We start from the raw sequence: 12,929 nt of genomic DNA, 5'->3' as shown, positions 1-12,929 counted from the left end.
TAAAGTAAAAATATCAGAAAAATCTACTTGAGTACAGTAATGAAGTATTTGTACTTCGTTCCTTCCCATCTCTTCTTATGTGTTATTTTTCTATGTTTGCTTCTGTCTCCTTGAACCCCAGTGGGCCTCAGCAGATGGCCACTCACACTGAGCCTGGTTCTGCTGGAGGTTTCTTCCTGTTCAAAGGGAGTTTTTCCTCTCCACTGTCGCTGCATACATGCTTAAAATGAGTGTCTACTGTCACCACGTGCTCATCTAGGAGGAGCGAAGTTAATAATGTGATGCAATGATCTGAGTTTCAGTAGAAAGCAAACATTTAAGCAATAGGTCTTTAGAACGTGATGAATTGTCTCTGTAAAGGAAGGAAAACACATCATGCTTTACATGCAGTAAATGTTGCTGTTGGTCTTAGAGCTGACCTCTCAGTTGTCCTGCTCCTTCTGTGCTTTTATCCAGAAGCTTCTCCTTCCAGTCGGTTTTCAGCAGCTTCTCAAAGTTTGGCATTACTGTTAACAGAACCAAACAGGCACTCAGCTGAACTTTGCTGCACGGCTCTACATGACATAAAACAACCTCCTCTGACAAATAAAAACACCGCTAACAGCCCCCCCCCCCACCCGGCCTAATGGCACTGATTGGAGCAGACGTTCAGGATGTCGAAGGCCACAGATTGTTTGTGCATCAGGGAGAAATCTGGAGAGTCTGAGTGGATCAATATTTGGACTGAGAACAATCCAAGGTCACAGAGGGGAGGGAACTTTAAAAAATAAAAAAACATCTTAAAACAAGGAGTTCTGTCTAAAAGGCAGAGCCAGTAAATCACTGAATAAAATGAGAGAGAGAAAAAAAAACCCACCCTCAGTCCATTTAGGTTCCTCACAGCACCATAATGGCTGCTTTGAACAACCATACAGGTAGATCTAAAATATATTGCAGATATCATTACAAATCTAATTTATTCCATTATTCAATCCAACAAAATGATCCTGTATATCATACATACAGGATATTCACTACACCGACATATTCTATGATTCAATTTCTGTTAAGATTTCATTCTTATGGCTTTTAAAACTTAACATCCAGCCACTAAAAATATATTGCCTGCTTTCAATTTAATTTTAGTCAGTTTATTTCTATGGCTTCAGTTCAAATCATGTCATCTTAGGTTAATTTATAGATCCAGATCAACCAGATCATCCAGTCAGATTGATTCAAAGTTTTCTATCTAAGGAAAACCAGCTGATTGCATCGACTCATTGACTCTTCAGCATCCCTCAGACCTGGATCAGGCTGAGCCTGGTTCTGCAGGTGTGAGGGATTGCCATAGAATAACAACCTGATATCTACCGTCTCTACCTGCTCATGCAGGAGAGGCTTTAAAGTCAATGACTTCATGCAGTTATGGTGGATTCCTCAGAGAGAAAACCTTTAACCAATCTGACTATGATCTGGGAATTGTTTCTGGAAAATTGTGTAAATTGCTGCTATATAAACTGAATTGAATCAAATTCCTTTATCATTTACAGTTTAGTGCTTTCATGCAGGAAATGCAGTCAGCACCATGATATAGTTAAAGCTATAGTGGAGGATGTTGTTTTTCTGGGTTGATCATTTAAAGCGGAAGTCTTCAACAGGGGGTCTGCGACCCCTAGGGGTCCATAGAGGTACTGCATGGGGGTCACAAAAGTCTTGGTCGATTAGACTTTTTTTTATATTCCTCCCTGTTTTTTTCCCATTAATTGAAATGTCTTTAAATCCACATTAACATGAATCCAACAGACTGTAGTAAACAGATAAATGGAGGCAGAAGATGTCTTTCAGTCATCAATGCACACACATTCAGAGACACACAGGAGCTCTTTCAAGCTGGGCACCGTTTCATTCACAACACCTGTCCCATCAACCAGGAAGCAGAAATACTTTAATAATCCCAGGGAGGGATTACTTTAGTTACATTACTCCATCTGTAATAGAGTGACTATAGGACCAGTTTGATAGAACACTATTTCATACAATCTATATAATCAGAGGGTCCCCGCTCCATCGCCATCAGTTTGGCGTCCTTGGCCTGGAAAATGTTGAGGACCCCAGATCTAAATCATTGGTCCTGCTAACTGTCAATCATTCTGGTGATCTGTTTCCATAAGGCCGTCCTACATGCCCGTTTTCTGACATAGTGGGAAAATTGCAAATCTTTTGGAAAGTAAGCTTATATGAGTGATGAAAACAGAAACTTTTACAGAGCGTGCACGAGGAGAAAAGGGCTTGTGCACGCTCTCGCACTCGTTTAACAGGCGCTCCTTCTCTGGAACGGGTACAGGGTTGGGCATGTGCATTTTTTTCAAACATTCGTGAAAATCTTTCTTTTTACCTTTAAATACTATAAATAATTCATTTTTCTTTTATTTTAACTGTTGGGCCAATTAATACTAATTTATTTATGTGTAGCCCAGGTAGTGCTGGGTTGGTTTCATAGCAGCTAATTGCTGATCTTCAATGTTTTCTTCAATGTGTTCTTTTGATCGGAGCATAAAGAGGCTCTCTGTGGTTTAGCCCAGACCACCATCTGACCAGTAAGACTGAACTGGTTTCTGTCACCTTGGGAAAAACAAGAAAGATGGAAAATGGAGACGGCGCTGAATGTGGAGGCGACGCCCTGGACCATAAACAGCTTGTTTTCAATTCAATTCAAAAACACTGAAAGGAAATTAAATAAATTTAATTCTATGCTTCAATCATTCATCAGACTATCAGGCCTTCATTTCAAAGGATGTACAGATTTTATTTCCATCTGAATAGATCTGTTTGGAGCACAGCTCATCTGTTAATGACTGTCTCCATGACGACCATCGAGTCACCAGCCTAACCATGACCATTCTGGCCATCACATTTCTATAACTCATTGTTTCTGTATGAAACACGGAATATTTTTTATCTTCTTTACATCAAATTCAGATTTTCTGAGTTTACGGTTTTTATTAGCTGTCAGTCGATGAAATCCCCTCAAATAAATGCCTCAGTATGCAATGACCGTAATACATGAAATAAATGAGCTTCACCTTTTGAAATAAATGTGATGACAGCGACTTTATTCCTCATCTGACTCCAACTTCTCTTAAAGATTTGATATATTTACCCACAAACCCAAGCAATAAAACCCAGAGACCGCACCAAGCTTAAAGAAGTAAACAATCCAACATGGCACCGCGGTTAAAATAAGATGATGGACATGGACATTTTATTCCCATTTTAGGCATTTTAACAAATTACCAGCTTATATTTAGAGGCTGGGAAGCCACCAGACAGCTGAACTGTTGAAAAAACTCAAAATCATTTCCCATGCATCACACTGATCACACAAAACCAAAACTCTGCAGATTTGCACCACAGATATTAATGCTCTGAACTTCCAGATCAATCAATAGGTTTTTTTTGCACCATGATTTTTCTCCAACACTGTTTACATTTGATCACTGCTGCACTTTAAGGATGGAAATTTTTGATAAGCTGTACTAAATGAAATTTCATTTTGTATACACTGTGTTTACAAAATGTCAAAGTCTTTCATCTTCTAAGTCTTTTCATATTCTGCTTTCATCTGCAAAGCACTAAAACGGTCATATTTGAGCTCTTAAAAATGTTTCTTGTTTCAATATTATTGGAAACAAAGAACACATTTATAAACTGAAATTTGAAAAAAAAAACAAAAAAAAAAAACAACGAAATTAAACTGTGAGAAATGTTATTTAACAACAAAAAAAGGTTTTTGAGCATAATTTTGCTGCTTTCTCATATTTTCAGTCCTCTGCAGCGACGGGTGAAGACACATTTCTATTGCGCTGCATTTTTATTGCAAATTTGAAAACTAGCAATTCTTAAAACTGAACCTGAAAAACAGAATAAAAAAAAATCTATAAAAGATATATATTATTTGAAAAGCACAAGAAAGTCTAATTCCTGATGGAGATTTTTTCCCCTCATTAACCCTGTCTGGGAAATGGGACTGTATTAAAAACATTTCCTTCCAACACTGGTACATCTTCCTGGGTGTGAAACATTCCCACCAATAAGAGGTGATTTTCAAACATGGCTACAGACCTTCCTTGATTTTTGATTGGGCCTCTGATTGCTCATGAATCCCAGCTTCCTTCCCTCCCAAGGGGCTCTGCTTGTGGGGTAACTCCTTTCCTGGGGAACCCTCCTATAGGAACATAGAGCAGGGAGAACATCCCGTTAGGCTAATATTAGAAGAGAACCATGCAGGAACCACGGCCCCAGCATTGCTCCCCAACAGTAAAATCATCTGAATCTTCAAAGACTGCATATCCAACCCCTGAATGGGATCCTTACTGAAGGGGAGCGTGACAGCGGTGGGGTCAGTTGACGCGCCTCTAGAGACTGGTTGGCTGACCACTCCTGCAAAGTCCCCGGGCGCTCTGAACTGGTTTTGGCTCCGCCTCCTCCGTTGCATTCCTCCTGTTCGACTTTAACACCGATTTCTGCCATGTGTGCATCCCCACTGGAGAGGAGGTGCAGAGCTGAAGGGCTGGGCTCAACCATTCTGTAGGAGGAGAAGCAATCACATCATTGTCCTGTGGGTGTGGTGAGCTGCTGCCAGCCTAATTGGACGCTCATTCAATAGGTGGTTGTTACTAACTATGACTCAAAATAAAAGTCAAATAAGACAATGGAAAGTTTTAGAAAGGCCTCATTTCATGTGCTGACAAATTCAAGCACAGTCATAATTAGAGGTTAGGTCACAAACATGAAAGGATGAGCAGGTTTTTCTGTACCTCCCTTTTAGCCATGATCAACATGAGGAAGTAGATCCCTAAGGAGAGTGTTCCGGTTCAATTCTATTCAGTTTATTTCTATAGCTCCAATTCACATCATGTCATCTCAGGTCACTTTACAGGCAACCAGCTGATTGCATCGACCCATTGACTCTTCAGCAATCCCTCACACTAAGCATACTTGTAGCGACAGTGGAGAGGAAAAACTCCCTTTGAACAGGAAGAAACCTCCAGCAGAACCAGGCTCAGGTTGACATGAACTGCATCGTCATACTCAGGTTACTGCTTTTGCCAAAGCATTTAAAATATATTTCTTTAATGGAATTATCAGCTTTTGAATACTTGGATTGTAAAAAAGCCTGCAAAGATGAATCAGTGAAATCGATATAAAAAACACTAACGTTGTACGATTGTTGTCTGTAAAATCACTAATATTGTTTAACTTCATGACGATATTTTGATGCTTTCAGGTTAAATTTCATGGCACTAATCTGACAAGAACAAAAAAAAACCTCTTTACTTATTTGTTCACATAAACAGTTTTCTTCCATCTTCCTCTGTCTGTACTTAGACCACGCCCACCACAGGTGGGATAAACAAAATGTCATTTTCAAATCTCAGAGGCTCAATTTTTAGACAGAATACATTTAAGAAGAGAAAGCCCAGTGGCGGCTGGCCAGTAGAGGGCGCCGCCCCACCCACCCAATAACCTTGATTAAGTCATAAAAAAAACCCAGAACAAATTAAAATTAAATTATAAAATATTAAAACTGTTAAGTTTTGAAATGTATTGATATATATTTTTAGATGTGTAAGATAAATATTTTATCTTCAATGACAAGTAAAGATGTTTTTGATAGTTTGAGCTGTAGCTGTGTGCAACGATTGAAAGTTTTATACAGAGTATGACCGCTTTTAGTTTGAAATAATTGTAATTTTGATTTTTAGCTAAATCATTGAGCCCTAAGCAGCTTAGCAAAAAAAAAAAAATAGATGGTTTAATTACCTCTTCCTTTACAACTTCAAAACATAACCTCAAACACACGGGTGAAGGTCCTCAGTCCTCCAGGTCATAGTCGCTCCAAAAAAATAATTAAAATCAATCCGCTGGAATTTGTTTCCAAGCTTGAAGACGTTTCTCTTCTCATCCAGGAAGATTTTTCAATTCAAAATGTCAGAAATTACCTTGAGTGTATAAAACCTGGAACTCAACGATATTTCTGACATTTTAAATTGAAAAATATTCCTGGATGGGAAGAGAAACGTCTTCAAACTTGAAAACAAAGTCCAGTGGATTGATTTTTAATTTTCTTTTTTTGGAATAACCTCAAACATGTCATTTATATTCTTATTAAAGTGTTTTAAACCCTCCTGACCTGCATCTGCTTTAGTTCTCATTCTAATAAACCAAACTAGCTCATAGGGACTCTGCTGATAGATTGTTTTATCATTTTCCTTATAATAGATAAAGAAATATAATCTTAGAAATTAAGATTCACCAAAAGTGTCATGGCAGTTGGTGTTTAGTCAGTCATAAAAGATTCCAGGGTCTTTTATTGGATAAAATAAAAACAACTAAACAGGAAGCCTAACCTCGATGAATCAAGTCAAAGCAAGACATGTAGTCTGACTGCATGAGTTTCTGAATAGGAAGGGAGGTGGGGAGAGGGGTTGGACAGGTTGATTGAGAGACGTCCGAATCGCCCCAAACTTGAACAAAAAACAACTCAGGATTGTGTGTGTGTTTTATTTCCAGGCTCTACAACCGGAGGAAAGAAAAACACAGCAGACAGCAGAACAAAACAAACAGAACACACAAGGGCAAAAAGTGCACATATATATAAAGAGGCAGAAAAAGCTATTGTTGGAGCTGGGGAACAAAGGAAGCCAGGACAATGGGGGAGAGGCTGACAAAAGCCGCCGGCCGCAGGAAACAGGCCGCATAACAATGCCAGCGGAATGTGCCGACCAACTCGGGAACACGGTAAAAAAAAATAAAAAATACGCGGAGCGCCACCATTCTGTGGAAAGCATAATAATGACTCAGAGCCCCCTCCCTCTACTTCACTGAGCTCTCCCAGCCTGCACACCCGGTTCCTGAACAAAGGCACCTGTCTGCCAGGGTCCAAGGCTCACCAATGGGTTTCAGTGGGGAGGTGTTGCTGTTAAAGCTGCATAATCATAAATGGCTAGAAGAGCAAAGGAACGGTGAACTAATAACTGAATTATGGATTTAAAGAAAGGAAATATCATTTTCTAGTTGCATATTGGGTAAATCTGTCCTCTGCATTCATCCAAATCATCATTCTGACGCTGTGCTCTCTAACCCCAGGATGCCTGCTGTTTTCTTAGCTGATATCAAACAATATCCCCTTTTAGGAAACTAGCAGTAGGTGAGAGCAAGCATGGCTTCCTGTGATTGGAGCTACGCTGAAAATGTTCGTTTTTTCTCTTCTAGCCATCGCAGAACCTATTTCCTGATGTAAAACTTACACCATAAATCTGTTCATTTAAGGAAAAGTCAGAGAATTTGAAGGTATCCTTCAGTTATCAATGAATCAGCATTACTCTACCATCATTGCTTCCCTAAAATTCTTCTTTCTTTCACAAATTAAACGCTCTATCATGATATAGGAGGCAGATCTTTTAGTTATCAGGCTCCTCTCCTGTGGAACCAACTACCAGTTTTAGTCCGTGAGGCAGACACCCTGTCTACTTTTAAGGCTAGGCTTAAAACTTTCCTTTTTGATAAAGCTTATAGTTAGAGAGGCTCAGGTTATCCTAAGCTATCTCTATAGTTCTGCTGCTATAGGCTTAGACTGCTGGAGGACATAGGGACCCCTATTTCATCATTCTGCTTCATTCTATCTCTATTCTCCCACTCTGCAGAATCTGTTAATTCAATCTCTAACGTTCTGCTCTCTCTGCTTTTTCTCATAGTAGCTTCATCTGGTCTGTTCCTGTTTGGCTGTGACTCCATCCTGGAGAGAAATATCAGCTGTGCTGCTGCCATCAACACCTTTGTTTCTAGATGATGGAGCTTGGCCTGTTTTCCAGTGCAGTCCTGTTTCTCTGACTGTGACTAACTGGATGTGCTCTCTTCATCCTCTGACATGGGAGCTGGCTCGGAGCTCGTCTGCCTGGCTGTGTGTTTCCTGGACGGGGCCGCCTGTGGAGCTGGTTGACAGTTGCCTTTTATATCTATGCTTCTTTTTCTATGTCTGCTTCTGTCTCCTTGAACCCCAGTCAGCCTCAGCAGATGGCCGCTCACACTGAGCCTGGTTCTGCTGGAGGTTTCTTCCTGTTCAAAGGGAGTTTTTCCTCTCCACTGTCGCTACAAGCATGCTTAGTGTGAGGGATTGTATTTGTATTATTTTTTTTTTTTTGCTGTTGTTGTTTAATCCTTTAATGATGGAATAAAGATCACTTTAGACATTATTAAAAGGAAAATATTAATCTTACAGTCATAAACCTCTGACTGAGAAAAAAACCTGTCATCAAATGCAAAATTATTTCTTTTGTCAAACTTTCAGCATCCTTGTTTGCTTTTTTTTTTTTTTTTCATGTGTTAACTGCAATAAAGGTGCAACGAAGCCTTCAATACGGTCGAATCTGCTGCTAAAACCAGCAGCAGTAAGGCTAAAACAATTAATCAAACTGTTAATCTATTATTAGTTATTTTGAATTCTGCCTAGGGCCTTCCTGATGCGTGTGCTACCTCTAGAATTTAAAATAACAGGTTTACTTTTTATGTGTTTGCAAACTCCTATGTAATGTTATCTTCTTACTTAAGATTTTAACAAAGTTATAAATACTTTGGTCGTGAGAGGCTGATCGCCCCTCGTTTCCCCCTGTACACTACATGATGCATGACGCACCATGAGGCTGAAACTTGGCCAAAAAATTCTCTCAACTGGAGAATCGGACTGAAAAAGGCGGAAATTGGTACAGTGTATGCCCGGCTTTAAACAGTATTTATTTGCGGTATAATCTTACATTAACATGCGTATACATACGTATCTTTCAATGGGAATTCTATTAATAGAAATACCTTATGAGTGCTTGAACACATGAAATAAAGAGAAATATTTAGTGTAACTAATAGTAACCCGCATCAAAAAGAAACAGCCCATCAATCTGTTTCCTGACTTTCACATTAAACTCAGGTCCTTCCACTGATTTCTAGACAAACCAAACAGAATCTCACTGATTCTGTTTGGTATTTTATATATGTATATTATAGTATATTTTTTTCCCACATTCGAAACTAATATAAACATCTAAAACACCCAAATAATGATGGGTAAAATGTCCCATAGAACATGAAACACAGCTGCAGTCCAACTGGAGGCTGATCTCTGGTAAAACAGAACAAACACTCAGCAGTAATTCAGATCCCATTTAAGGCCAACAGTCGTCAACAAGGCGCTTCAAACGCGCCGATTCCCGCTCCGCTCATAACCGGAATAAATCAGCAGCTTTCAAAGTTCTGTTTGTGCCTCATCTAGTTTGACGGCTATTTTCAGGTTGGTGGATATTTTCTGAAGAACCAAGAATGTAGGGAAGGTAGAGGAGGGAAAGTGCTTAGCAAACGTTGCACCGACTTCAGCGAGGGGTTGATTGTGCGACGGCAGGAGGGGAGGGGGGGGCAGACAGCAGTGAGCTGGGTCCCACGCTGTAAGTTATTCCTGGGTCTCCTCTCTGCGTTCCACGGGGACTGTGGTGTAGCGCTGCCACAGGTGGTGTTCACACGCCTCTGAGCACGCTCAGATTGTCTGTGTGTCACCGGGTGCAAAGGTATGCGCAGAATCTCCACGACCCACGGCACTGTTGACAGCAAGGAATGCACGGCAAGGTGTGTGTGTGCTTTTCACAAGAGGCAAGTTTATTATCTAAGACAATGCTTCTTTATGAGAACAATGCAGACCAGTCACAGTCGCTGCTTTGCTGCACAGCAGTCTCTTCTAGTTAAACACAGTCTTACGTCTATCTGCACCGGTTTGCACCCATGTGGAACGCGACCTTGTGTGTGCTTTGCATGGTTTGAATAGCATTGCCATCCTATGAGGTTTAGTGATTGGGGCCTGTTTTCAGCCACCTACAAAGCTGTTTGGCTTTTATTTACTCTTGACACATTCTTCAGAGGAATCACCATTAAGTCGACCTCACACAGATGTGGAGCGAAACAAAGTGAGCAATCCTTCTAAAATTAACTCAGGTAATGATTTTACTGTAGAGCCTGCTTCAAACTGGAGAACAACAAAATGCCACCATGGCGGGTGGTTTTTTTCTTCGATGACCTAAGCTGCAGTATCAAGGGTTGAATCTATAGAAGAGGAGGAAGCTGAAGCCTTCTTTTATGTTTCTACCCAGTGCTGTTCACAATAAAACCATTAAAACCAAACTGTAAACGGTTTTACATAAACTACTGCTTGAGCGAGGACCCCCCCCACCCACAGTTAAAGATAAAGTCGCTCACATTAAGAATTCAAACGTCTGAAAGTTCTTTAAATCTGAAATTCTTCCATCCTGTTCAATAAATGATCAGTGTTTTTAATTCAGAGTAATTTTCATGTGAATGTGCTTTACTGGAGGCATCCATGTTTGTCAAAGAACACTATTGCCACCTACTGGTTTGTGACGTCACAGTGCGGTATCGGCTGTTGATCAAGTCCCAGTGCTGTATCTGGTGTTTGTCGCAACGCGCTATTATCCAAGTCATCTTGAAAACATTCTTCTTCCAAATGTTGGCTACATATTACGGGTTTTTTCTCTGGCCAGAAGTTCGATGGCAAATCCTCCCTCTTCAAGTTGGCGATCCAACGACCAACCCGTCCGTGGAGGATCAGGAATCAGAAAGGTGGAATGATTTTTTTTTCCACTTTTACCCGATGTATTCCAGCATCCAGCTGCCATGCACGTGGGCATTGTCAGTTTCACTATAGCTCTGGTGAATTTCAATGGTGAAGTCCTTTGGAAATCTTCAATAATTGTTGTTGATTGCAGATGTGTCTAGTAGTTCCCATTGATTTAGCTTGTAAAGCGGGGAGAATGGCGCTAGGCTTACCGCACCGTGACGTCACTGCTGGAAGATGGCAGGAGGGAGGGGCTACTAGATTTGGGCAAAAATGGCCGCTCCCAGACTCAGGGATCGTGAAGAAAATTATTATTTCTAATTCTTCACTGATTAACGCTAAATTTATTAAATCGTTGCGAACGTATTAGTTCTAGATATAATGATCCTTGCTGACTGGACTTTTCCTTTAAGCCCCGCCCCTTTAATTACTCCAGTCTGATGGTCTGGAGGCAGCCTGACCATCATTTCAACGTGAAAAACAAGGGAAAACAGTGAAAAGTAAAAGTTAAAAAGCTGTTTAGGTTCATTTAAATCATGTTATTTTATTTTATTTTAAGGTCACAGCTACAAATTTTCATTAAGAAGACCAATAATAATAATATCCACAGAATGTTTAGAGTGGTGCAGAAAAACAGCAAAAATAGTGTTAATTTTGGTGGGTCCAAAATAAAGAAAAATTTACTTCTAGTTACGATTCCAAAACCAACATAAAAGGATTTTGGACCAATAGAAACCACCGGTTAGACGGAGCTCAGGTGTTGCCAGCTCTTCTTAGCACGCTAACAGAGCTAAGAAGTGTTTGTTCTTGGAAGAGCATTCCTGAAACTCCACCACAAAATCAAACAAACAGAATAAACATGGAAGGCCATCAGATGCTGCTTCTTTTTCTATTTCATATTTGCCAACTGTCATGACTTCCTCTAGCAACAGCCCTAAAACATAACAGACACCTTTTAGCTGCTGGTGTTACAATGAGCTGGTGGAACCATGATCATTTGGTTAAACATAGAAACACTGTTCAGAGGATCAGAGCTAAATGAAACCACATGCTACATGCTAACACATAAGATGTTCCGAGCATCTTAAAGATGTCATTTCAAGGGGTCATAGAATGCTAAACTGAGTTTACACTGACATAGATGAATAACGATAGTTCAGCACACCGTCACCGCGTCGGGTTCGGTCGCTCCGCCCCCCGCTGGCTCCCCGATTTTGAAATTCATGTCCGGGAAACAGAGGACGTCTGGTCCCCCTACCATATCAACAATCTGATGGTTCAGTGAGTGAGTGCTTGTTGCTATGATGCGTCTTTGCTCAGCAGCTTCGCTCGTTGTAAACCAACCAATCAGAGCACAGCTCTTCTAAATATTCATGATCATACCATAAAAGGAAGAAAACCCGTCGTTTCATTCTAGGGCTTTTAACCAGGCTGCATTAGGGCTCATAGAACAGCTAATATGCCATTTTCAGCCCAACCAATGTTACACACCCTATTAGAGACCTGAAGGACCAGATACCCTATAGAATCATTCTATGTTCCCTTTAAGCTCTGATATCCGCAGTGCTGCAGTTCAAGCTAATGCTTGAACAGCGTCCACTCTCTAACACGCTGCTGTTTCTGTAGTAAACGGCTCTATGCTGCTGTTCTGACAGTCTAAGCTCATTTTTTGATTGAAGGACAACCATCCAACAAACCATTTCCGCTTCAGTATCTACAGAGTATCTACAGAGTAATCTACAGAGTTTAACTGTTGGTTTTTATGCATGTTGTGTAACTTTAAAAACTCTGAAATGTTTCCAGCACTGGCTGTACATTTTTTTTTATTATTATCAACATGTGCCTAATGCTACGGTCAGACCGCATGCTGTAGAGTCTGCAGAAGCAGCTGGTTTCCATGCAAACTCAATGGTTGATGCGCATCAAGGCGCAGCAGAAGGTCCTGTAGCGTCTAGAGCGCAGGAGCAGCGCCATATGAGCTTCTGAGCATCTGACGTATTTGACGCGCTTCACAAGCAGCAGCTGCTGTAGTTGGAAAAATTTAACTTTAGCTGCTGGACGCGCCACATCGAAATGCTAACATCTACTTCCAGCCGCCACCAACAGTAGGGGAAAACCCCCAAGAGGCGAGCGGGCCTGAGGCAGCTGCTGCTGGGGATTCCCAGTGACAGCGCAGCGCCGGTATGTGGGGGTCTGAGCGGCTCCCACAGAGAAATAATCTTTGAAGGCAGGATGGTAATCTGGATGAACTGACTGCACAGACCATGTTTTCAGGAGG

At 40.8% G+C, this 12,929-nt stretch overlaps 1 protein-coding gene across 1 annotated transcript in view; it reads right to left on the bottom strand.

Moving 5' to 3' along the window:
* sox13 (SRY-box 13) overlaps positions 1-12,929 on the bottom strand; it is a 33,559-nt gene that overhangs the window by 18,420 nt on the left and 2,210 nt on the right. Inside the window, exons 2-4 of the mRNA XM_015375265.1 lie at positions 4,354-4,564; positions 4,102-4,204; positions 420-506 (exon numbers count right to left, since the gene is read on the bottom strand). Of these exons, the coding sequence (XP_015230751.1) occupies positions 420-506; positions 4,102-4,204; positions 4,354-4,564 (401 nt within the window). The remainder of the gene's footprint in view (positions 1-419; positions 507-4,101; positions 4,205-4,353; positions 4,565-12,929) is intronic.

Source organism: Cyprinodon variegatus, unplaced genomic scaffold (assembly GCF_000732505.1).
Source record: "Cyprinodon variegatus isolate N-32 unplaced genomic scaffold, C_variegatus-1.0 Scaffold116, whole genome shotgun sequence".
NCBI classification, from domain to species: Eukaryota; Metazoa; Chordata; class Actinopteri; order Cyprinodontiformes; family Cyprinodontidae; genus Cyprinodon; species Cyprinodon variegatus.
This window is presented reverse-complemented; position numbering and strand designations above follow the sequence as displayed.